Below are 26,810 nucleotides of genomic sequence, written 5' to 3'. Positions count from 1 at the left end.
ATGAATCTGAAGGAAATCACGAGATTTCTATCAATTACATCCATAATGGAAAGATATGGAAACGAAATGAGATGGATGATATTGATGACGTTTTCTCATACCTTTTAGCAAAGGAAATAAATGAAGAAAACGAAGATCCAGAACCAAAGTCTGTATATGAATGTCAAAAGAGACATGACTGGATAAAATGGAAAGATGCAATTCAAGTCGAACTAGATTCGCTTAACAAACGAAACGTATTCGGACCTATTGTGCTCACACCCAAAGATATAAAACCTGTTGGGTACAAATGGGTGTTTGTCCGAAAAAGAAATGAGAAAAACGAGATTACAAGATACAAAGCTCGTCTCGTAGCCCAAGGTTTCTCTCAAAGGCCAGGAATTGATTATGAGGAAACTTATTCTCCTGTTATGGACGCAATCACATTTAGATTCCTGATGAGCCTAGCGGCAAATGAAAATTTAGAAATGCGTCTCATGGATGTCGTTACGGCATATTTATATGGATCATTAGATACTGATATCTATATGAGAATCCCAGATGGATTTAAAATGCCAGAAACGTTAAGTTTCAAACCTAAAGAGTTATGTGCAATAAAATTGCAAAGATCATTATATGGGTTAAAACAATCTGGACGAATGTGGTATAATCGTCTCAGCGAACACTTAACAAAAGAAGGATACACGAATGATCCTATATGCCCTTGTGTTTTCATAAAGAAAACAACATCCGGATTTGTGATAATCGCGGTGTACGTTGATGATCTTAATATTATTGGAACTCAAAACGAAATCCAAAAGGCATCAAACTATCTGAAAGGAGAATTTGAGATGAAAGATCTCGGGCAGACAAAATATTGTCTAGGATTACAAATTGAGCATTCTCGAAAGGGTATATTTGTACACCAGTCTACATATACCAAACGAGTATTGAAACGCTTTAACATGGATAAAGCAACTCCTCTTAGCACCCCGATGGTCGTTAGATCACTTAATGTTGAAAATGATCCGTTTCGACCATCTGAGGAAAATGAAGAAATACTTGGTCCTGAAACTCCATACTTAAGTGCAATTGGAGCTCTTATGTATCTTGCAAATTGTACTCGACCTGACATATCTTTTGCCGTTAATCTTTTAGCGAGATTCAGTTTGTCTCCTACGCGAAGACATTGGAATGGAATTAAACATGTCTTTCGTTACCTTCAAGGAACAACTGATTTAGGCTTGTTTTATCCTAAAAGTTCAAAAGGTCAAATGATTGGTTTTGCAGATGCAGGTTATTTGTCAGATCCACACAAAGCTCGATCCCAGACAGGATATGTTTTTACAATTGGAGGCACCGCCATATCTTGGCGTTCTCAGAAGCAGACACTTGTTGCTACTTCTTCAAATCACGCTGAGATCATTGCACTCCATGAAGCAAGTAGAGAATGTGTATGGCTAAGATCAATAAGCCGACACATCTGTTCAAGCAGTGGGATTGACGAAAATACGGAGCCAACTATTCTATATGAAGATAACGCTGCATGTGTTGCTCAAACGAAGGAAGGATATATCAAAAGCGATAAAACCAAACATATACCTCCGAAGTTCTTCTCATACACTCAAGAGCTCGAGAAGAATAAAGAGATTGAAGTAAGATATGTTCGATCATGCGACAATGCAGCCGACCTCTTCACAAAATCACTCACTACCTCGGTATTCAGAAAACACATCCATAACATTGGGATGCGCCATCAGAAGGATCTATGACTGTTCATTCGAGGGGGAGCTTACGTAGTTGTACTCTTTTTACCTTACTATGGTTTTTCCCATTGGGTTTTCCTGGAAATGTTTTTTAACGAGGCAACAAAGACGTTAAGCGAGAGCGAATAGTGACTCCTCCTTGCACTATTTGGGGTCATATAGAGACAGCGCCGCATAAGTTGAAAATATAAAGGATGTGGGGTCCGCTGCACTATTTGCACAGTAAATTTCTTTTCTATATATATGATCGATTTCGATCATTTGTAAATCATCACACATCGAAAACTCTTCTCTTCCTTTCAATAAGAAACTCTCTCTCTATATCAGTGTTATCTTCTCCTACGGGTATAAAATTTTGCTTCATTTAAATTCCTGCGATATAATAAAATACAAGTTCTTTTCATAACACTATTTTTATATTTCCTAATAATTGAAAAGAATATAGTTTGTTGTTATCTAATGTGCCACTACTCTTTCATGTCTCCCCCTATATTTTATTTGGCTTACTCTTACGTATCATTCCAATCTTGAACAAAAAGAGCATTTTGTTCCTTTTCTTCTTCATCTTCAATCATTTCTGGTCTTTTTCCTTTCCTCGTTCCTTTCGTAAACCAAACCTTTTTTGTTCATTTTGACATTATCGTCCAAGTGTCTCGGATTCGAGCATGTCAACAAGATTCAAAGGGATTTATCAGAAGAGCTTCAAGTGTTTCTCCGACATTTCGGGTAAATCGATTATAAATACATGTGTTTATAATTTTCCTTTGGCCAATTCATATAAATGATTATGAACTCATTACATGTGTTTTTCAAAAAAAAAAAAACTCATTACATGTGTTTATAATCGGTTAATTTTTATTATAATAATCGACTATAAATGATTACTTGTGTTTATCAGAAGAACTTCAAGTGTTTCTCTTCTCTGACATCAATGGGTTCTTCTAGTTTAGCTTTACTAAATGGCCATATAAATATTTAAATGATTAACAAAATGAATTAATGAGAAATTCTTTTTGTAGATGAGAAGGATGAGGAGATGGATATAGGTTATCCTACAGATGTTCGACACGTGTCACATATCGGTTGGGATAGTTCATCGAGTAGTGCACCGAGTTGGGTGAGACATTTTATTTTAGCAATTACAACGTTAATCGATGTTGGTTTAGTCTGAACCGGTTTATTATTTTTCTTACAGCTACGTGAATTCAAGACGAGCAACAACGTTTTTGAGCCAAATTCATCGTGGCCGTTTACAGGCAAGTTTTATTTTTCTTGTTTACCATAAACTATAATGATTTTTTCAGAAAAAATAATATAATTATGTTATTTTAAAATTATATAGATTTGAAATCAGCCATGGAAGCATTTGGAGAAGTTGAAAGCAGCAAAGAATTGGGGAAAGAATCAACGAAACAATACCTGAAGAAGAAGCTCTCTTCAAAAGCCTCTAAGTTGTGTAATCCATGGTCACCAAGATTCTCAAGATCAAGCAAGGTCATTGCTTGATTATTTTAACTTTTAGTTCATTGCCGTTGTATATATAATAATATAGAGAATATAGTGAGATATCAATGTTGTTGTTTTCATTCGAGATATCTATCTTCAGAAGTGTGTACATATTAATATTGAAAGCGTCTTTGCAATGATATTGGAATTGCTTTACCAAGTTCTTTTTTGGTAAGTTGAGGTATGATGTTTTAGTAAGGTCTTATGATGTTTTCAAAACCACACAAAGTTTTACATTTTCCTGAATTTAGTATCATTTTAGCTGTTTCTACAAAATACACAATTATTTCATTAATATTTTGGTGGTAAACTAATTAAGTTTGAAAATTATTAAAAATGATTCATTTTTTTGGTCGAATAAAAATGATTTTTTTCAATAACAATTTTCGCAATTTTTAGTTTGAAAATATATCTATCTATTATTTTTTTAAACATGAGATTGCATGCATAATTTCTTACCTATTGGTCTGTATATTGGTATTTTAATTTTCAGAGCTTTGGCTTTGCTTTTTTCTTGTAAATCAGGGTACTAATTAATATCAAATTTATTTATAATGTCTTTTTTAATTTTATAAAATGCTACACCCTGAATATGAGTTTGCTCAGCTTCCAATTTATTTTGCTATTTTTACCTCAAAAATAGAAGAATTCTATAATAGATGTGAAATATGTTTTAATGTATTTCTTTAAAATAGCAATCTCTAAATATAGAGTAAAAAATGTTATTTCGTTTTCTATAAATAGAAGAAAAAATAGAGATCCCTACTATAAGAGAAAAAATAGAAGTAGATTGGAGCAATTTCACCTCTAAATGCTATTATAGAGATGAAAATAACAATGGGTTGGAAATGCTCTAAGTAGCTTTACAAAAGATTTCGTACGAGTGAACACTTTAAAATGGTCTTATATTAATATAAGAGCAAATCTCTTAAATAGACAATTTTCAAGTTTTGGTCACAAAAATAGATCACAAGAAGGAAAATGACCAAAATGTTTCATTTAATAGATAAAAGGACTATAATACCCTAGATATATAAAAAAATAAAAAATATAAAAATATAAAAAATAAAAAAATAAAAAAAATTTATACTTTTAGATTATATGTTTTCAAATTCGAACTTTTTTATAAATTTTTTTTTTGAAATTTTTTTTTTATTTTTTTTTTCAAATTTTCTTTTTGAAACTATTTTTAAAATTTTTATTTTCAAATTTTTAATATTTATTTTTTATTTTATAAAATTTTAAACCTCAATCTTCCTGCTCTTTAACTCTAAAGCTAAGATTTGGATTAGTTAACCCGAGAGGTATAAATATATATTTACTTCTTTAATGAAATATTTTGGTCATTTTGATCTTTAGAATTTATATCTGTAACAAAAACTTTTTTTAGTGCTGGAGTATTTCTCTTAATATAATATACCACAAAAAAAATTCTGAAAAAGTAGCGCAAATTTGATATTTCGTATAATATTCATCTCTACACTGTCGTTTACGTATATTCATCTCGAAAAAATCTTTGATTTGCTTTTTTTAAGAAAAACTGATTATTTTGTTTACTATTTCGAAGTCTCTGTTAAAAAAGAGAGAGAGTACAAATCTATTTAACATGGTTTTTGTTTTGGGTTTTCTGCAAAAAAAACCCTCAATGTGATTTTTTTTTGCAAATTAATTCGCGAACTCAAAAACCCACGGGTCAACCCTCCAAGTGTCAGTCAAACCGCAATATAACCCTCAGCCATATTTATGTGTATTTGACTGTGTATAATTTTAACATTTTTTCAATACTAGGTCGTTTTGGCGCTAATTTTTTAATGAAAAAAATTTGTTGAATCCCACATTCATTGTGCATTTACGCAAGCTCCCATGTCCGAGAAAAACAAGGTCATTTCGTTTTAGAAATCTATATAATTGCGTTTGTTAAGTAAACAAATATATTTGTTGGCCGAGATGGTTATATAACATGCACATGGTATTTAAGGTTCAAATTTCAAACCACGAGTTCAACAAATTTTTTTCATTAAAAAATTAGCGCCAAAACGACATAGTATTGAAAAAATGTTAAAATTATACACAGTCAAATACACATAAATACGGCCGAGGGTTATATTGCGGTTTGACTGGCACTTGGAGGGTTGACCCATGAGTTTTTGAGTTCGCAGATTAATTTGCAAAAAAAAACCACATTGAGGGTTTTTTTGCAGAAAACCCTTTTGTTTTTGAACTGATTATTCTATTTAACATGGTTTATATCAGGGCTAGTTCCATATCTCCTTCTCCTAGTTTGGGTTTGAAAATCCTTTTCATATTAGCTTCCAATTCTAAATTCTATTCTCTCTTTTTATATGCCCATGTTTTCTTCATCTTTGTAGTTCTCGGTTTGATATTTGGATTGCATCTTGTGACCATTAATATTATTATTATTATTATTTTTTTTTTCATTATTGTTATTATTAAACAATGGAAGTTATAATATCTGCACTAACTTTGTGATTTATAGGGATTGCAATTGGATTCAATTTCATTAGTTTTTTATGGAAATTTTGTTAAGATCAAATATTTCTTTACTATCTTTTTGTATAAAAATATACAATACGAGTTTTTTTTAACCCTGGATTTATCATCATAGAAGTTTTGGGTTAGAACCCAAACGAGGACAAAGCCTTAAAAGTACATCGAAACAGAGTACGTGAGATAAGCGAAAAAAAAAAAGAAAACACAAAATTGCCATTAGGCAGCAATACATCAAGCATATCTCTCGAGACCAGAGTCAGATAGAGAGGAAAATCATGGTAATGTACGAACCGCTTCCCGAGCAAGCAAATCCTGGAGCCAAGAAGGCCCACCTGTAGCAACATAAGATTGAAAGCGACTGTCTGTAGTGACACTGGTAGCAACCAAGGTAGCCACTTTGTTCTCCTCATTAACTACATGGTTTAGCCTCCAATCTTGGAACGTGTCAAGTCTCTGAAGGATTTCTGAGACCATTCGTTCTACTTGGGGGATTGAAGACCTCCTAATGAAAGCATCTTTAAGAACATCCGAGGAAGTTTCAAACATGATCTTATCAAGCCTCAAGCTGGCCATAGCTTCCACTGACCATAGAAGTGAACTGAGAGAAGCCATCAAAGGGGTATCGGATCTGGAAAACGATCTTCTACTATGGAAAACCACTGATCCTACATCGTTCCTGACAATCGAAGCGCCTCCACTATTATTTGAGCTAGCCACCCACGACGACGCTATATTGCACTTCACCCAACCTTGGAGAGGTTTGACCCATACAGGAGAGATAATGTTCCGTGTTACCGAAGAAGATAATCTCTCTTGACTCCTAGTGTGCAGATCTCTCCATATTTCTGCTTCCATCATAGCTTTATCCAAGATCACAGTGGGGTTTATTCTCGTGTACTCAAAGCAAAAACAGTTCCTAGCCTTCCATATATGCCATAATATCCAAGGGAATGCATAGCCAGCCTCAGGAGCTAGCCTATTCTTCTTAGTGAAGGATATCAAGTGATGCATGTTCAAGAAAACAGAGAGAGACCAAGACCCTGAAGGTGGCATAGGCACAGAGGACAAAGCCCAAACCTGCTGCGCAAAGCGAGAATGGAAAAGAACGTGACCGATGTTTTCAGTACCTTCATGACACGATGAACATGTTGTGTCTAAATGAATACTTCGAGATCATAACCTATCCTTAACAGCCAAAGCTCCTGACAGGATACGCTAGAGTATATAATACTGAGTTTAGTTTTTGAAAAGTTGCACTATAATGCTTGAATTCTAGGATCAAACTTTATCAAAAAAAAAATCAAGGATCAAACTTAAATAATTGCTTAATATATCATATTTTACCTAAAGTTGAAAGACTAGGTGTGACTGGTGACCATTTGAGTAATACTGTGAACAAATAAAAAAAGAACGAAGAAGAATAAAATTAAAGGAATGAGTGAGAATGATTGTTCCTCCTCAAAAATAATGAGGAATAATTTTGCTTTGTTATTCTCGTAGGGTTCGACTGGTGACCATTCTGGAAACAAGAGGAACGAATATAAAATAAACGTAAAGGAATAAAATTGCAGGAATAAAAAGGAATGGTTGTTCCTTCTCAAATTTAACAAAGAATACTTTTGTTCTTTATTTCTCTACAAAAAAAGATTGGTAAAGAATGAAAAGAAAAATTTATGGGGATTTGCCAAAAGTGACTCAAAACTTTTTTTGAATACAAAATTGTACCCCAAATTCAATCAAATGCAAAAGTAACCCAAAAGCCTATTGAAATTACAACAGCCCTCTTGTAAACAAACAAAAAACATGTATTCAGTTTTACCATTATAACCATCCGTTAGAGAAGACTTACAAAGAAGTCATCCTAGAGACTTCTTTGTAAGTCTTCTCGTTCATTAGATCTTAAAAATAATTTTATAAAAAATATTTTGATGGGTAAAAAATTGAAATCATGTAATAATAAACATTTCTCAATGATGTAAATTTAGTTCATCTGAAATTGAATTATTTTCAACATAGTTGAGTGAATGTATATTGGCTCATGAGTCATTGGTTTAGGGTTTGGTAACATATGTTATAGTATTGTATGTGTCTTTAGGGTTAGATTCCGAAATCTTACCTTCATTTTTTTTTCTTTTTCAAATTGACTCATATATGTTTAGTAACTATCTAATAACTTGATTTAAACACTTTCTAAGTTTTTTTTTTAAGTTTAAGAAAGTGTTTTTTGCATAGTTAATTGATTTTAGGGTCTTGAAGACTCACAAAAGACTTAAAAAGAAGTCTTCAGACACATTCCGCCTAAATTTTAGTAGAATTTATGGTTCCCGCCTAAATTTTGGAATAATTTAGGTTTTCCGCCTAAATCAAAGTCTTCCATAAGTCTTCCAGGAGTCTTCCATAAGTCTTCCAGGAGTCTTCCATAAGTCTTCCAGAAGTCTTCCAGAGAGAGTCTTCTCATGTATTAGATCTTAAAAATAATTTAAATTTTTTATTAAAAATATTTTCATGGGTTAAAATTTGAAATCATGTAATAATAAACGTTTTTTCAATGATGTAAATTTAGTTTATCTGAAATTGAATTATTTTCAACATAGATGAGTGAATGTAGATTGGTTCATGAGTCATTGGTTTAGGGTTTGGTAACATATGTTATAGTATTGTTGGTATCTTTGGGTTATATTTGAAATCTTATCTTCATTTTTTTCCCTTTTTCAAATTGACATATATATGTTTAGTAACTACCTAATAATTTGATTTAAACACTTTCTAAGTTTTTTTAAGTTTAAAAATGTTTTTTTTTGCATAGTTATTTGATTTTAGGTCTAGAAGACTCACAGAAAACTTAAAAGAAGTCTTCCAACACATCCCGCCTCAATTTAAGTAAAATTTAGGGTTCCCGCCTAAATTTTGGAATAATTCAGGTTTTCCGCCTAAATCAAAGTCTTCCATGAGTCTTACATAAGTCTTTCATGAGTCTTCCATAAGTCTTCCAGAAGTCTTCTGGGTCGAAAATATTTAACCTAATTGGAATTTTTGTCTCCATATATAAATAAAATTTACACATTCTCTTTCTTCCTCTCAAATGACTGCAACAAAAATGTAATGTTTCTCACTCTAAAACTCTCAAACCTCTCTCTAATCTCAACTTTATATCCATTTCCCACTTTTTCTTATGTCTTCTCACTAATTTATCTTCTTTTCGCAGATTTTTCATTACATGGTTCCTTTCACTCTTTCAAAGGTAGATCTCTAAATTTTGGATATGAATTTATGTGTGTGTTTATATGTTAGATTCTAAAAAACTATAGATTCAACATAGTGTGACTGTTTTGTTTATTTTGTAAGCATAAAATTTTCCGTTTTTAAAGTTTTTTCTGTTTTGAAGTTATTTGAATGTTTTTGAATTTGCAGGTTTTTCCAGATCTGAGAGACTTTGAAAGACTTCTCAGAAGACTCTCAGAAGACTCTCGGAAGACTTCTCAGAAGCCTTCTTAGAAAGTCTTCTAATGCATTTTATGCTAGAAGACTTCCCATGAAGTCTTCAGGAAGTCTTCGGAAGTCTTCTGCCTAAAGTGGTATATATTTTGGATATGTATTTTGTGTGTTTTATATATTAGATTCTAAAAAATTATAGATCCAACCTAATGTGTCTGTTTTGTTTATTATCTAAAAATTTATTTTTCAAGTCTTCTCTATTTTGAAGTCATTTGAATGCTTTTGAATATGAAGATTTTTCAGATCTGAGACAGATTTTGGAAGACTTCTGGGATAATTCGTAGAAGACTCTCAGAAGACTTCTTGGTAAATCTTCTGTATTTTATGCTAGAAGACTTTCCACGAAGTCTTCAGAAAGTCTTCTGCCCAAAGTGGTACAAAGAGATGATGTGAAGTGGAGTCCAAGCTTATCTATGTTGAGGAATAATATCTGGCTGTCTAATAATTTTGTTCATGGTCTTTTTATGATTTGTATGTGTAATATTTTAGTTGTGAATTATTTTGTAAACTTTAAGAGATGTTAAACAAAAGAATGGTAAATATGTTCATGTTTTGCCAAAAGTACTTGACTTCATTAAAGTTATTGATGCAACATACTAAAAAATATTTTAATCATTCTACCCACACATAACAAAACACAACAACACAAAAACATAGTAAAATTTGCTAAAACTAAGAGAGAAGACTTCTCAAAAAACCTTAGTCAAATTCACAAAAGATCAAAATTGAATTTTAAGTGAAAGTTGGAATTTTAAATCTCATGGAAGTTAAAAAATTTATCTTATGAGGAAGACAACACAAACACAGAACATCAACTTAATAAAACAAAATCATCGGAGAAGACTTCTTATGAAGTCTTCTATGAGGAAGACTTACAAAAGACTTCTCCGTTTAGCTAGAAACATTATTAAACATCAATGTTTGTAATTTCATAATTATCACCTATAAATTCGATTCAGTAGTCCCAATATTGACTAATAAACATGAATTAGCAAGAAGATATTAAAATTTCATTTTAATTTTGGATAAATTTGAAGTTTAATAAAAATTTCCGTAGAAGACTTATTTTGAAGTCATCCACGGAAGACTTCAAAAGAAGTCTACTATGTGTAGTGTAGACTTCAAAAGAAGCCTTTTATTTAGGTCATTTTGCAATTGCAAATATACGAAAGAAGACTTCTTAAGAAGTCTACTCTACAGAAGACATCTTCGGAAGTCTTCCTTTGTAAATATTGGCTTACTTTTGAAATTGAATTTTTTTTGAAATTCCCAAAGAAGACTTCTTTAGAAGTCTTCCGTCGGATGACTTCTCTAGAAGTCTTCTCTCGCGGGCAAAGGTTTGACCAAAACCCAGAATTAAACTCGAGAAGACTTAAAGAAGTCTTCTCATTGATATTAAATTTTTTACTATTATATTTCAATTGCAAAAGTAACCCACACAGACATCTTCCGGCATTGAGAAGACTTAGGGAAGACTTTCAGAAGACTTTTGTAGAAGTTTTCTCTTGGAAGACTTCCTTAGAAGTCTTCTACAAAAAGTTAAATTTCTGACCAACTTCGGTCAAATTTAAAAGTAACCTGTTTATCTGAGAAGTCTTCTCTGGGAATTTCGAAATTTTTTGTTTACAAAGGAATGTTAGAAGACTTCTAGGGAAGTCTTCTATTAAAACACACACAAAAGGTCAATTGCAAAACTAACATATGCATTGAAAGAAGTCTTCTCGATGAAGAAGACTTCTTTAGAAGTCTTCTTCGTCGAACAGATCTGAAAAATAAAATGTAGTTCGCGATTTCATACCTTGAACTCGTGAGATGACTTGCGTGGTTTCTCCAATCACTCAGAATTTCACCACAACAACTACCTACTCGTTAATCACCAAGAATCGTGAGCTTATGAACCTTACATAATTTGTAATCAAAATCTTCAGTTTTTTTAATGAATTTTGAGAGAAAGTATAAGATATGTGGTTTGTGTGGATAAGAAATGAAAAAGGATGAGAAAAAATCGAAACTTTAGGGAATTAACACTCTCAATTTGGTAGTTCATGGTGGTTGAGGTATTGATGTCAATGGCAAAGTTGTAAATATTTGGTGAAGATGAGGATGGTAAGGTAAAAGCAAAGTTTCGAAAAAAACATAGGTTATTTTTTAGGTTGACTTGAAATTTTGAATCATTTTTGAAAGAACCCCAAAAATTTATTCCTTGTGAATGGTGATATTTTTTAAGAACGTTAGGGAATGCATTATTTCTCGCCGTTCTCTGGTCACCATTCATACCTTACAAAAAAATGAATGATAAGGAATAGAAAAAAAATTAATTCCCTATGAATAGTATATTTTTATGGAAACCATAAGGAATTGAATGTTCCTTCTCATTCCCTTGGTCTGACTGGAACCATTCGGGAAACAAGAGGAACAAATAAAAAAAGAATGTACGGGAATAAAATAGCAGGAATAAAAAAGAATGGTTGTTCCTTATCAAATTTAACAAGAAATAATTTTGTTCTTTAATTCTCTACAGAAAAAAAAAGAGAATGAAAAGGAATGAGAGAGAATTATTATTCCTTGTGAATTGTAATTTTTTTTGGGAACGTTAGGAAATACATTATTCATCGCCGTTCCCTTCCCTGGTCACCATTCATATTTACAAAAGATCTATATCTAAAAATCTATCCTACTAAAATATATTCGTATCATGGTAACTTGATCGATCCAATAGTATTCTTTCCATCATGGGGTCTTCCAAAAAAACATCCTTCAGGTAGTCCGAAGAATACACAATCTTTCTGTACCGAGCCACCTCATTGTTCTCTGGTACCTCCGGTAATGTCTCGATAACCGTATCATCAACTGGTCCATAGAAAATAGGGACATAAATTCGGTTACACGTTAAGGCAGATACACTTTTAGCCTAAAACCAATTTGTGAGAAGTGAAGTGGTTTATTTATCTTATATATTACTAAAGATCTCTTCAAATGTAAGATGTTAGAGATTTTATTTATTTACTTAAAGATATAAAATGATTTCACATTTCTATGTAATTAAATGGTATTATTCATATGTTATATGTTGCGCTGCAACATGATAATCAGATTAAATTGCTTTAAATTAAATATAATATATATATATTTTTTTTGAAATAACTTCTTTATATTTTTTCTTACTTTCTCACTCAAATTTCTTATGATATTAAACATAATAACATATAAATTTAGAATGGCTAACATATAATAAAGCTAATGAAAAGGCAAAACAAATTAACATAATTTATAAAATAAATTTCTCATGAATGTTCACAATCCGATTGATCTATCATTTTTAATAAACAAAAGCGAATTACAACAAAACAAATTGGTGTAATCTAACCAAACAAGACTCACTAAAACTGTATATTTCAATTATATATACAATATAAAAATGTAATTATTTTACTAAAATATGCCACTATCTATATGTATTTAAATAATATTTTTAAATTTATTTAGTCTGAAAATTATACCAAATGATAGAAAATGGCTTTTACTTTCTAAGAATTTGTCCCCAAAAAAAAAGCGTACAAATCATGTACCTTTTTATCAAATAATTAATAATTACTTACTTGCATTGAGAAGGCCATGTAGTAGCGAAGTCAGGGTAACCTGAGAATTCGGAGTGGAGACTTCGAATTGCATAGGAGATGCAGCGGAGGAGGACGAAGAGCGGAGGCAGCGAAGCGACTCGCTGCGATGAGTTGGCGAAGGAAATCCGAGCTGGGAGTTAGAGATCGGCGATGCAGGCCGTTGAAGAGATACAGAGGGGAAGAGATAGAGAAACGAAAGACTTCATCGGTTTTTTTTCATCCTCTGGAATCATGATTAACCCAGGTTCTCAGGGTGGGGTTCTTAGCTTCGGTTAAGAACCGTTTCTTAGCTTTTAACTAAGAAAAGCTAAGAACCGATTCTTAAATAAAAGATATAAGAGCCGATTTTTAGCTGAAAAGTGTTAAAAAAAATAAAAAAAAACAAAAAAGTGTCAAATCATAAGTTAAGAACCCCAAATTAAGAGCTCAGGTTAATCATGATCTTTATCGCGGTATGCTATACCGGGTCACTAGGTTTTTTTGGTTTAAAAAAAATAAAAATTAGGTAATTAAGTTGAAAAGTCGCTTAATCTAGAGCGGAAGGGACGAAGTTTCAAGGGGCACATGTCATTCATACAAAATCTCTCTCTCTCACTACCGTCTCGTCTTCTCTCTTTCTCTCGAGGCGACACCGAAGGCGAAACAGAGATCTCTCCGCGACGATGAAATCTCCTCGTCGATGGCATCAGCCGGAGTCTCTATCGGTGGAATCGTCGCCTCTCTCTCTTTGGTTGATGATTCCGCGTCTCCCTCGACGAATCCGCATCTCTCTCTCTCTCGATCTCGTCGACGATTCCGCGTCTCCGGCGCTCTCTTCGACGATTCCGCCTCCCTCTCGATCTCCTTGACACCTCCGCGTATCTCTCGATCTCCTCGACGCCTCCGCGTATCTCTCGATCTCCTCGATGCCTCCGCGTATCTCTCGCTCTCCGCGTATCTCAAGCTGATCACTCCACCTATCTCAAGCGAAATCAAACCGAAAGAAAAAGCTAAGTTGTTTTCCTTTTATGTCTGAATCATTCGTTGTTAAATTGATTCGTTTGTTGTCTTGCATGTGTCTCTTGGGTTTGTTTATGTCTTCTGATTCAACTCGGTTATGCTCTGTCTTTGTTTGTTAATCATTCTTGTGATAGAAAAAAGTCTGTCTTTGTTTATATCGATCAATATTTGTTTCTTCATGCGTCTCATGCGTTGCTTGTGCTTGTTTGTGTCTCGTGATTCAACAGATGATGTCTCTGTGTCTCAATATATCAATCGGGTGTGCTGGATAGTTTATGTCTCTGTCTTTGTTTAAGTCGATCAGTTCTTGTGTTTGTTTATGTATACTGATTGAAGAGATGACGTCTTAGTATTTGTTTCTTAGTCTTTCTTGTGTCGGAATCGTTCTAATGTTGATTCTGTTTCTTGCGTTTCCTTTTCAGATGGACGGATAAAAAGACTTGAAGTTTATTCAAAGAAGAGGTCTGTTGTTTGGACGGATGAAGAGGCAATGAGCATTTCAGGTTAGTAGCCTTTGAACCGTGAATTGATTGTGAATCTGGTTAGATAGAAAGTAGGTAGATAGCAATTGATTGTGAACCGTGAATTGATTGTGAATGTCAAACCGAAAGTCAAAAGCTGAAGTGTGATTAATGAGTTAGATAGCAATGAATGTTAGATATATGAGTTAGCTAAATGTCAAGTCCATATGGTTGTGGGTGTGATCAAAGCGTTAAACGCTTTCTCTCTTCTATTAAACATACTCCTTCTTCTCTCTTTCTCTTTCAAACTCGTTTTCCTTTCTATTAAACACACTCCTTATTCCATCTCTCTTCTTAGACAAGTTCAGATATGGATTCCAATCCATATAGGAGTTTTAATTTTGTTGATCTTCTTCAAAGTCAACAAGAAACTGGCATCGGTTCAGAATCCTTCCCTATTCCTTTATTTGGGACGCAAGCAACTGAAGGTTCAAACTTCGAACCAGACAGTCATGTGGAGAGTAGAGGACGACACACGTGGACTCCAACAGATGACAATGTCTTCATCAGCTCTTGGTTAAATACCAGTAAAGACCATGTGGTAGGGAATGAGCAACGGTCGGTTTCTTTCTGGAAAAGGATAGCAGCCTACTACTCGGCTAGTCCTAAGATCGCATCACAGTGTAAGCAAAGGTGGCACAAGATCAACGACATGGTGGAAAAGTTTTGTGGAGCTTTTGAAGTAGCAACTCGTGAGAAAATCAGTGGGCAAAACGACACTGATGTTCTCAAACATGCCCACAAGATCTTCTTCAACAACTACAAAAAGAAGTTCACATTAGAACATGCTTGGAAAGAGCTTAGACATGACCAGAAGTGGTCTGATCTTTCTTCTGCTTGCTCTCAAGGAGATTCCAAAAGGAAGAAGTTAGATAACGGCTCGCACTCAGCCTGCTTACTGGCTGACGATGGAGCAACTCGACCCCCTGGTGTTAAGGCTGCAAAATCCCGTGGAAAGAAACAAGTCAGTGATGGGAAAGACCTTGATGAGTTTCAGAAATGTGGAGAATCAAGCAAGAGGATTTGGTTATTAAGGAGAAGCTGTCGAAGATGAAGCTTCTGGACAGGCTAATGGCAAAACAAGAACCTCTAGATGATGGTGAAGAAGCTCTGAAGAAGAAGTTAATTAACGAGTTGTTGTTGTCTAATTAGGTCTTGTGATTGTTCTTAAGTTTTAACTTTAGATTTTATTGTTCTTGTTCCTGCTCTATTTCTTAAGTTCAAGTCTCGCTCTAGTTGTTGTAATGGTGTGGTTATTGATTTTATAAAATGTTTTAAGTTATCCTCTTCTTGTTGAGTTATCTTTGAAGTTAATGTTCTTGTCTCTTTACATGATGCTTGCGTGACAGATTGCAGCCTTGGACTGGAGCGAGTCACGGATGCTTGGGTGACAGAGTGCAGGCTTGGACTGAAGCGACAGAGAGATGTTTTGTAGTCTCAAGTTGAGTGTATGTATGTGTCAAGTTGAGTGTTTGTATGTGTCTGTGTCTTGTAGCCTTGGACTGGAGTTGTAGTATCAACTTGATGTCATCTTCTTTATTTATAACAACAACAACAAGCTCTTCTTCTCTTTATATCCATCGCAACACAAACACATCTTCTCTCTTCAAACATAACAACAACAAACTCATCTTGTGTCCATTAGACAACAAAACCATCTTCTCTCTTTATCTTATTAAACAACAAAACCATTTACTCTCTTTATCTTATTAATCGCCAAACAACCAAAGCCATCTTCTCTCGTAGTGCCATTATCCGTCTTTAAACACCAGACCATCTTTTTATCCTTTAAAAAACCAAACACTTTTACCATCTTATTTTAAAAAAAAACCAAACACCAAAACCATCTTTTTTAAAAATCCTTTAATCACCATATATGGCTTTTTCTTCTCAAAATCCTTTAGATGAATCTTTTGATGATGCATTTGATGAGCTCTTTGATCAACATTTTGATCAAGCCTTTGAGAATTTAACCATTCATCGTGATGAAGAAGAACAAAGAAAAAAAAGAAAAAAAGAGCGTATATCGAAAGAAATCGTGAGGAATTGCATATTCGTTTATGGAATGATTATTTCAGTGATACTCCAATGTATCCTAAAAGTTTCTTCCGACGCCATTTTAGAATGAACAAGCCATTGTTTATGCGCATTGTTGATCGCCTCTCCAACGAAGTTTAATACTTTAAGCAAAGGCAAGATGGTCTCGGAAGGATTAGTCTCTCTCCCCTTCAAAAGTGTACGGCAGTCATTCGTGTGTTGGCATATAGTTCTGCGGCTGATGCGGTCGACGAATACCTCAGGCTCGGTGAAACAACAACTCGGTTATGCGTGGAGAATTTCGTGGAAGGAATTATATATTTGTTCGGCGAGGACTACCTAAGAAGACCAACACCGGCTGATCTTCAACGTCAACTTGACGTTGGAGAGTATCGTGGATTTCCCGAGATGATAGGGAGCATCGATTGTATGCATTGGGAGTGGAAGAATTGTCCCACCGCTTGGAAAGGGCAATATTCTCGTGGTTCGGATAAACCAACAATCGTTTTAGAAGCAGTTGCTTCATACAATCTTTGGATATGACACGCGTTTTTTGGGCCTCCAGGTACCTTAAACGATATAAATGTTCTTGATCGCTGACCTGTTTTTGATGACATAATAAATGGTCATACTCCGGAAGTCATTTACTATGTCAATGGAAGAGAGTATCATTTGACTTACTATCTCACCGATGGTATTTATCCGAAATGGACAACTTTTATCCAATCTATTCAAATACCACAAGGGCCGAAAACAGTTTTAGTTGCTCAACGTCAAGAAGCTGTCCGAAAGGATGTCGAAAGTGCTTTTGGAGTCTTGCAAGCTCGCTTTGCCATTGTTAAAAATCCATCACTTTTTTGGAATAAAGTCAAAATTGAGAAGAATATGAGAGAATGTATCATACTCCATAATATGATAGTAGAAGACGAACGAGATGGATACACTCAATTTGATCCTTCAGAGTTCCAACAAGCAGAAGACAACGGAAGTTCACATGTCGATCTCACGTATTCTACGGATATCCCTACAAATATCGCAAATATGATGGGTGTTCGAACAAGAATTCGTGATAGACAAATGCATCAACAGCTGAAAGATGATTTGGTTGAACATATTTGGGAAAAATTTGGACGTGACGAAGACGACAACTGATCTCCTATGCTTCTTTCAAACAATTCTCATTTATTGTAATAATCTTTGTTTTCATGTTTTTATTTTAAAGTCTATGTTTAAAATGCTATCTTTTATTATGTTTTATGTAATAAAAAAATTAAAATTAATAAAAAATGTTTAATAATTTTTTTTAAGAAACCTAAAATAAGAGACTTGCAATGAAGGAGGAAATAATCTCAAGGTTCTTAATCAACTCTCTTACCAAAATTAACTCTTTAAATACTATTAAAAATAAATTAAGAGACCCATTAGGGTATTAAGGATAAAGATGTTCTTAGAGCATGATTATTGGGGGTTCTTAACGGAATATAAGAACCTGTCTCTTAACTTTTAACTAAAAAAGTTAAGAACCGGCTCTTAAAACTCTTATTTAAGAACCGGTTCTTAGCTTTTTTAGTTAAAAGTTAAGAGACGGATTCTTATATTCCGCTAAGAACCCCACCCTAAGAACCCCCCCCAATAATCATGCTCTTATAACTCCTAATTAGAAAACGGTTCTTATGTTAATTACAATTTTTCATTTTTTTTAAATCCTAATTATGCTAAGATACCTATCTAAGAGACCTGGTTAATCTTGCTCTTCATGTCCTTCACGAGGATACTGAAACTTGAAAAAGTCTCTCCACTGCAACACACTCTCTTTGAAAGGAGTGAAACTTGTTGTCAACCACGCCGTCTCCCGGACTTCCTAACACATGATTCTAAGAAACTCTTTGTTTCTAAGAAACCTCTTTTGCTAAGAACTTTTCTCTATGTTAATGCAATACAAAGCTTCCCCAACCTATTTATACTAACTAGATTTCGCGGCTCTCTTCCCCAAGTAAAGATCTCCAAATCTCTTTGTTAATCTTCTTTTTCCTTTTAAGCAAACTTCCTTTTGCCTTAATGATCAACTTCCTCTTCAAGCAAACTCTCTTTTGTTTAATGGAAAACGTCCATTTCTCTTCACACATATATTTCCTTTCCTTTTTCAAGTTCAAACAATCATACACAAACTGTAATATAACTCCATCTTCATGTAACATGTTATGTACTACCTCTTGTAGTACTCCACAGACTATTACATCAACATCGTAGACCATAACACCCCGAGAGATACTACAAAGTAAATGGTAGCTATAAAAGAAATCGGGGACATTACAAATCACAACACAATTGTAGTTTCAAAAAGATCAAAGAGTAAACCAAAGGGGAAGACATAACTATTGTTTTATTCACCAACCATGAACCATGCACAGCTTGGAGGAACGCTGCAACCTGCAAAAGACCAATCCAAAAGGCAGAGTTTGTCACCAACGTGCCCAAGATCTTTACTATATTCTTCGCTTTTCCTTAAAATAAAAATGTTATTTAGAAGTGCTAAGTATAAAAATGTTATGCAGAAGTGCTAAACTTGGATAATGATTGAATTGAGCTCACTTTTCATTTTGACCATATTCTAAGCTTTGGATTACATAAAATCCATATGTATGATAGATAAGACAATCAAAGTTTCATTCTTGTTCTAGACTAAGACACAAGAATAACAAATAAAAATTTATGTTTATGTGTTTTTTTTAAAGACCTTTGATAATGTTTGAACAATGAATCTCATCTCTCTTTCTAACCAACAATTAGTTTTTGATTTTTCTATCTTGTTCAAGTTATGATTTTTCATTGTCTGCAACTCTTTATATAGACTACTAAGGGTTACAATGGTTAGTACCAACAGATATAATTGTTAACACCAACAATTATAATAGTTAGCCAAAAGTTAAAACTGTTAACACTAACAATTGAAATGGTTAGTGAAAGTCACAATAGTTCTTTACTGAACAAAAATTTATATAGATTTTTAGAGCTACAAACAAAATTTATAGAGATTTAGGTGGTCTTACATGACACAATATCTGTCTATGCTGCCTTCTGCTCTTCAGTGATGTTTTCTTTATATCCTCAGGCACAGCTTCAAATTATTCATCAATGTATTTGATACCTAGTTGGTGAGCTCAAAAACTACTATGGGCTTTCTATAACATCTTTTCCCTCGGCCTTATACCTTTCAACAAAAGAACCCTTACAAAAACTGAAAAAAAATATATATTATTTCCACCCAACGACGACGTTTTGGTACCATTTTATAAAATCACTAACCTCAGGTGAAGAAGATCAAAGACGAAGAACATTTGAGTTCCGTTGAATGCAGATGAAAGACTCGTCGTAGTCTCCTCTGATCGAATCCGCATTATCGATCTCTCTTCTGAATTTCGAATTCTCAATCATCCAGTCCGATCCACGACTCACCGATTTGATCTGACGCTCTCCGGTTGCGATTACACCCACCCGCGGTGGTGATCGGCGATCATCGAGATGTCGTGGGGGTTAGGGTGGAAGAGATCGTCGGAGAGTTTCCGTCTGAGTCTCTCTTACGGCGCGGACGATCTAAACGAGGATCCAATCCGATCACCGTCCGCTTCTCCGTTCGGATCTCCGACATCGATAACGTCATCCGCCTGCTCGTCTCCCTCCGCGGTGGAGGATCCGGAACTAGGTTTCCGGATCGATTTGGACTGGACGGCGGGGGATTCCGAGGACCAGGTCGCGTTACGGCTCGAGTCGCAGCTGATGGTGGCTTTGCCTGCGCCGAATGATACGGTGGTGGTTGAACTCAACGGAGAAGGCGAGGAAGTTGGGGTGGTGATGAGAGTTGAGAAACGGAGAGAGCCTTTGCGAGCAGTTACGTTGATGAAAGCGGCTGGCTCTGGTCAGCAGTATGATGGTGTAGGGGTGTTAACGAGGCTGATGAGGTCTGATATGATGCCTGCGGCGATTCCTGCTCCGGCTATTGATGTTGCTTCCTCTTGTGGGGAGCATTGGAAGACTGTGACCTCGTTGAGTCTATCTGGTGTTGGTTTGTTGGTATGGTATTTTAACGTTTCTTGATTGTAATGAAGAATGTTGTGATAAAGCATTGAACTTTACTGAATTGGGCAGGTAATGCCTGTTGAAGTGACTGAGTTGCCTCTTCTTGAGAAGCTTTGCCTTGAGAACAATAAACTTTCAGTTTTGCCACCTGAGATAGGGAAACTGAAAAACCTTAAAGTTCTTAGAGTTGACAACAACATGCTTATCTCTGTTCCTGGTGAGCTTTACTTGCTTATACTTGTTATTCGCATCTTAATGCTAAAAGAGAATCGGTATGTACGATGTTAGTTTGAACTCTTGTGCAGCGGAACTAAGACAGTGCGTAGGTCTTGTCGAATTGTCCTTGGAACACAATAAACTCATCCGGCCTCTGCTTGATTTCAGGTCACTTTGGCAGATAGCTGATATCTCTATTTTTCCATTTCTTGAGTTTAGTAGGTAGGAGGCTGATTTTTTATTTGATTGAAATGCAGGGCGATGGCTGGGCTACGAATACTACGGCTTTTTGGTAATCCCCTTGAATTCCTTCCAGAGATATTACCTTTGCATCAGCTTCGCCAGTTGTCTCTTGTAAATGTCAGAATTGTGTCTGATGAGAATCTTAGATCAGTAAATGTACAGATAGAGGTAAGAAGAAAACTCATCACACAATCTCTCTGCCATTTTTTACTCTCTAGATGATTAAGTTTGTAGGCTAAGAGTTCGTTTGCATGATGCTAGACAGAAAACACTTCCTATTTTGGGGCATCTAGGCACAAGCTAAGTGCCTTCTCTCCCCTTATATTCCGTTCCTCTTCGTGTCACCATCCTCTTCTAGCATCTACATTGGTGAAGATAATGCAAGATGAAGGAAACCGTTCTGTTATTGGTAAAGATGAAAATGCAGTGAGACAGCTTATAAGTATGATAACTAGTGACAATCGCCATGTGGTATGTTGGTTTTTCTTCTCTGCTATTACTAGAAAATAAATTTATACTTTCTTTTGGGAACAATCACCATAACTACAGGTTTGATAGGTTGAGCAAGCATGTGTTGCTTTATCATCTCTTGCTCGAGATGTTAGCGTAGCAATGCAGCTGATGAAGTGTGATATAATGAAGCCAACTGAAACTGTTCTGAAATCTGCGGCCCCAGACGAAGTGATATCTGTGCTACAAGTCGTGGTCACCTTAGCTTTCGTATCTGATTCTGTTTCTCAGAAGATGCTCACCAAGGATATGCTGAAATCCTTAAAATCTTTGTGTGCTCATAGGAATCCTGAAGTAAGATAGCTGCATTTTTGGTCTCCTTATAAGAAGAACCTGCAGCTTTTTTCGACTGAGTTTTCATTTTCCTTAGGTTCAAAGACAAGCCTTATTGGCAGTTGGGAACTTGGCCTTCTGTTTAGAAAATCGTCGTATTCTGATTACTTCCGAGAGTTTGAGGGAGTTATTGATGCGATTGACTGTCACACCTGAACCACGAGTCAATAAAGCTGCAGCTCGAGCTTTGGCAATTCTTGGTGTGTTTCTTGTGTGCTATATTGGCGTTATTGTTCAATACTCTTAGCTGGGATTTACATATATTTTTCTTCTGATGACAGGAGAAAATGATATTCTGCGACGTTCCATAAAAGGTAGGCAAGTACCAAAACAAGGACTGCGTATACTCACCATGGATGGAGGTGGAATGAAAGGTCTTGCAACGGTGCAGATTCTCAAAGAGATTGAGAAGGGAAGTGGCAAGCGTATACATGAACTATTTGACCTTATATGTGGCACATCAACAGGAGGAATGCTAGCTATTGCTCTTGGTGTCAAGCTTATGACACTGGAGCAATGTGAAGAAATTTACAAGAATCTAGGTGTGTAGAATTCCCTTGGATTTGCAGCTTCGTTGACTTACTGGTTCTGGACTTTACTTTGAATGATTTTTCTTTAGGAAAGCTTGTTTTTGCTGAACCTGTCCCAAAGGACAATGAAGCTGCAAGTTGGCGGGAAAAGTTGGATCAACTATATAAAAGTTCATCGCAAAGTTTCAGAGTTGTCATCCATGGATCCAAGGTATATACAGATCCTTTGGTCTATTCATAATTTCTTCTTCTCTAGCGACATAAAATTAAAGAGCAGTCCTTTATTGTTTTGTTTATAAGGATTTATCAACTTTTATGTTTTTTGGCGTCTTGGATTAGTGTAGGATTTCCTACAAACTGTAAAAAGATATGCTTGTAGAAAATCGAATAGCTCTTGTTGGTTCCTACATGACTTGGAATCAGGTTCTAAAATATACTGTCTTACAGCATAGCGCAGACGAGTTCGAGAGACTGTTAAAGGAAATGTGTGCTGATGAGGATGGGGACTTACTAATAGAATCAGCTGTGAAGAATGTTCCGAAAGTTTTTGTCGTATCTACTCTTGTTAGTGTGATGCCTGCGCAACCATTTATATTCCGGAACTACCAGGTACAACACTTCACTTTTTCATTTTTGGTTATTTCCGTATTCTCTGTTATTTTGCTAGGAAGGGTATACCACTTTACATTCTCCTTTCTATACTTCTCTTGTGTATCATATGCTCTCTGTTTTCTGTTTGCAGTATTCTGTTGGAACTCCGGAAATGTCATATGCATTTTCAGATCATTCAGGCGGCAGTACATTAACTTCATCAACTGCCAGTGATCAAGCTGGCTACTACAAGCAAAGTGCGTTTATGGGAAGTTGTAAGCATCAGGTTTGGCAAGCAATACGCGCATCATCAGCTGCTCCATATTATCTTGATGATTTTTCAGTCGGTACAAGTCTACCTTTTTCTTTTCTAGTTTTATCCTTGAGACTTAAAGTAAGCTTTACGCTGATATTTTTTATAATCTTTGTTTGCTTTTCAAATCGCTTAAGATTCATACCGCTGGCAAGATGGTGCAATAGTGGCAAACAATCCTACTATATTTGCCATTAGAGAAGCACAACTTCTATGGCCTGACACAAAAATTGACTGCTTGGTTTCGATTGGCTCTGGCTCTGTACCAACAAGGGTAAGTCGTGTTTTTTTCTCTCTTAATTGTGAAATTTAGTTGATTGATTTGTGGCTGGAAGTGACAATTACAAATGGTCAAATTGTTAAAAGTCTTTGTTTATAAGATAAAACCCACTGAAATACATAGGGCTAGTAAAAGCTGGCCGTCTTTATACATAAGGCGAATAAAAGCTGATCATATTTATAATGTTTAGTAATTTTGTCAATGTTTATCTAACTATCTTGTAGGTACGTAAAGGTGGATGGCGTTACTTAGATACTGGACAAGTACTGATTGAGAGTGCTTGCTCAGTGGAACGGGTTGAAGAAGCTCTAAGCACATTGCTTCCTATGTTGCCAGAGATACAATATTTTCGATTCAACCCAGGTAATGCGCAGCACTTACAACGTGCAATAACATTATATCCTCTTGAACACCTAGGAAAACTTAAATTTTAATACATGCCAATTATTATAATGTGGAAGTGTTTTGAATCTAGTTAACCATGTACATAATACATATGTTTTATCTATGCAGTTGATGATCGTTGTGGAATGGAGTTGGATGAGACTGATCCAGCGATTTGGCTAAAATTAGAAGCTGCAATTGATGAATACATACAAAGCAATTCCCAAGTACTTAAAAACGTCTGTGAGAGATTAACACTCCCCTTCCTAAACGATGAGAAGTGGTGTGAGAATTTGAAACCACGGTTTATGAATGGAAAGCAATCAAACAGAAGAGGTATATATTTCCAAATTATATGCGCTTGATAAAAACCTTCTCAAACTACTAGCTTAGTTAGTGACTTAACATTTTTATGACAGTAGAGAGCAGTCCTTCTCTAGGATGGAGACGCAATGTTTTGCTTGTGGAGGCTCAGCATAGTCCTGACTCAGGGAGAGTTAAGCATCACGCTCGTGCACTTGAGTCATTTTGTTCGAGTAATGGAATAAAGTTATCTTCACTACATGCTACTCCTGGAGGTCCGAAACCATCTCCGGGAACTGCATTCCCCACACCATTTAACTCTCCTCTAATAAGCGGAAGCTTGCCAACGAGCCCCCTTCTCTTCACTCCTGATCATGGCCCACAAAAGTTTAACAGGATTGACATGGTTCCACCACTTAGCTTGGACGGAGGTCATGCTGGAAAGACCATTTTGTCGCCTCCATCATCTCCTCCACCAAAAAGACAACTCTATCTTCCATTACGTCAAATGCATGAAAAGCTACAGAATTTACCCCAAGTGGGGATTATACATCTCGCGCTTCAGAATGATTCTAATGGTTCGATCCTAAGGTAACATTCAAACTTCTCCGTTTTCACCACAGAACCCTCAGGTCTAAAATGTTGATTTGGAGTTAATAGACATATTTGCTTTCTGGTTTCATTTAGTTGGCAAAATGATGTATTTGTGGTTGCTGAACCTGGAGATCTAGCGGATAAGTTTCTCCAAAGCGTCAAATTCAGTATATTATCAGTCATGCAAAGCAATCGCCGAAAGGCTGCATCAATTCTTTCCAACATCTGCTCAATCTCGGATCTGGTGCGTATCAAGAAATGCTTCCAGGTTGGGAATATCATCCACCGTTATATCGGACGCCAAACCCAAGTAAGAATATGCTCTCATTTCTAACTTCTCTGTGATGTTAGTATGCAGTTATTTTGTTTGTGATGTTACTTGTTAATTTCATTTAAAAAGGTGATGGAAGATGATCAAGAAATCGCAGCATTTATGTTCCGCAGAACCGTCCCTTCGACCCACCTAACTCCTGATGACATTCGCTGGATGGTAATGGCACTCTGACCTTTGTACAACAACCAAAAAAAAAGCTATCTGCTAGTTTCATGTTGACATATTCTTATTCTTGCATTTCTAAAAAGGCTATTTCTTCAAAAATAGTGTCTGTAAACTTATATTCAAGTTTGGTTGCTGGTTACAAAATCTCGAACCTCAAAAAGTTAGTGATGAGCATAAGAAAGGCCGATAAGAAGAAGGCCCACATGTTCTGTTTTCATGTTTGTAAGAAAAGATTGTACATACGCTTATGCTTGTAAGCCTATTCTGTGAAACAGGTAGGAGCATGGAGAGACAGGATAATACTCTACTCAGGAACATTTGGACCAACACAAGCTGTAGTTAAAGCCTTCTTAGACTCTGGTGCCAAAGCTGTGATTGGTCCTTCAACCGAACCGCAAGAGACACCTCTAATCACATCTCAAGGTTCCCCATTTGAATACAACATTGGAGAAAACGGTAAGTTTGAGATTGGAGAAGAAGAAGACGAAGAAGAAGAGGAAGCCGAAAGGGAACAGATGGAACCACCGACCCCGACAGCGACAAGTGACTGGGAAGATAGTGACCATGAGAAGATGAACGGAGACGACAATAAGTGCTCTGGTCTTTGGGAAGACGAAGAAGAGCAAGTGTCTGAGTTTGTTTGCCAGCTATATGATATGTTGTTCAGAGAGAATGCAAGTGTCGATGTTGCTCTTCAGAAAGCTCTTGCCTCTCATCGGAAGCTGAGGTACACTTGTCATCTCGCCAATGTATAGAGAGGAGACAACAATCTCTTTTTTATTAATTTTATACTTTTTTGACCAGAGGGAGAAGAAAACTGAAAAATACAATAATTTGTTCGTTTCTGCATATCAGTAAGTTTCTTGCTTATAAATCCTTAAAGAGGTACAAGAAATAAAGATTTTCACAAATTTTGGTAGTGAAAATCTCTTTATGCCTTGACTTCTCACTCATATTTTTTGTTTATAGATTTGAATAATTGATAGAATTGTATTATACTTTTTGCTTGGGATGTGAATTGTGAATATACTACAAAAGAAGAGAATCACATGTGTCATCAACAATCTCTATAGGCCATAGGATTTGACTTTTGTATTTTTAGGGTTTGTCTTCTCTGTTTACATTTATTTGGAAGAGGCCAGCATACCTTGTGGTAAGCATGTAAAATTAAACTTATTTTATACGTATGATCAGCATAATAGATAGAAACACATGTGGCGTATAGCCTATAGGTTGATTGTTTTTTTTTTTTTTTTTTTTTTTTTTTTTGATAATTCAGGGGTTCCCCACTTACGTGGATCATTCCACTGGGCCCGGTTAGGCAGCGGTCCACTTCACCCGGGAGGGCTTTACCTGGGCTGGAGACAAGGTCCAACACCCAGTACCGCATTTGGTGACAGAATGGGCAGTTCGCCTCCGCCTGGCGTCGAACCCGTGAGCATGACAATTAGCCCACAGGATCCTTACCAAGTGAGCTACCTCATACCGTCAAGACATGCTAAA

At 35.5% G+C, this 26,810-nt stretch overlaps 3 protein-coding genes across 4 annotated transcripts; all 3 read left to right on the top strand.

The window, feature by feature from the left end:
* Positions 1-1,791: 1,791 nt before the first annotated feature.
* Positions 1,792-3,407, top strand: LOC106394842 (CRIB domain-containing protein RIC9). Its single transcript, XM_013835400.3, has 4 exons — positions 1,792-2,471; positions 2,765-2,862; positions 2,941-3,001; positions 3,088-3,407. The coding sequence occupies exons 1-4, from the start codon at positions 2,411-2,413 to the stop codon at positions 3,249-3,251; spliced, it is 384 nt and encodes a 127-aa protein (XP_013690854.1). The 5' UTR covers positions 1,792-2,410; the 3' UTR covers positions 3,252-3,407.
* Positions 3,408-14,707: 11,300 nt separating this feature from the next.
* Positions 14,708-15,451, top strand: LOC111209410 (glutathione S-transferase T3-like). The gene has a single exon (XM_022709294.2). The coding sequence runs from the start codon at positions 14,708-14,710 to the stop codon at positions 15,449-15,451; it is 744 nt and encodes a 247-aa protein (XP_022565015.2).
* Positions 15,452-19,741: 4,290 nt separating this feature from the next.
* On the top strand, positions 19,742-26,308 carry LOC106391192 (phospholipase A I). 2 transcript variants are annotated; one of them, XM_048770070.1, is made up of 18 exons: positions 19,742-20,505; positions 20,581-20,728; positions 20,817-20,895; positions 20,985-21,138; positions 21,232-21,441; positions 21,529-21,774; positions 21,851-22,013; positions 22,095-22,355; positions 22,433-22,554; positions 22,791-22,952; positions 23,086-23,281; positions 23,385-23,521; positions 23,752-23,890; positions 24,041-24,247; positions 24,334-24,805; positions 24,902-25,118; positions 25,209-25,298; positions 25,583-26,308. In XM_048770070.1, the coding sequence occupies exons 1-18, from the start codon at positions 19,957-19,959 to the stop codon at positions 26,060-26,062; spliced, it is 4,032 nt and encodes a 1,343-aa protein (XP_048626027.1). In that variant the 5' UTR covers positions 19,742-19,956; the 3' UTR covers positions 26,063-26,308. The 2 variants fall into 2 exon arrangements, with proteins under 2 accessions (XP_048626027.1, XP_048626026.1); XM_048770069.1 differs by having other exon boundaries at positions 24,331-24,805.
* Positions 26,309-26,810: the final 502 nt, after the last annotated feature.

Source organism: Brassica napus, chromosome C9 (assembly GCF_020379485.1).
Source record: "Brassica napus cultivar Da-Ae chromosome C9, Da-Ae, whole genome shotgun sequence".
Taxonomy (NCBI): domain Eukaryota; kingdom Viridiplantae; phylum Streptophyta; class Magnoliopsida; order Brassicales; family Brassicaceae; genus Brassica; species Brassica napus.
The sequence above is the reverse complement of the archived record's forward strand: the minus strand, read 5'-3'. Positions and strand labels throughout refer to the sequence as shown.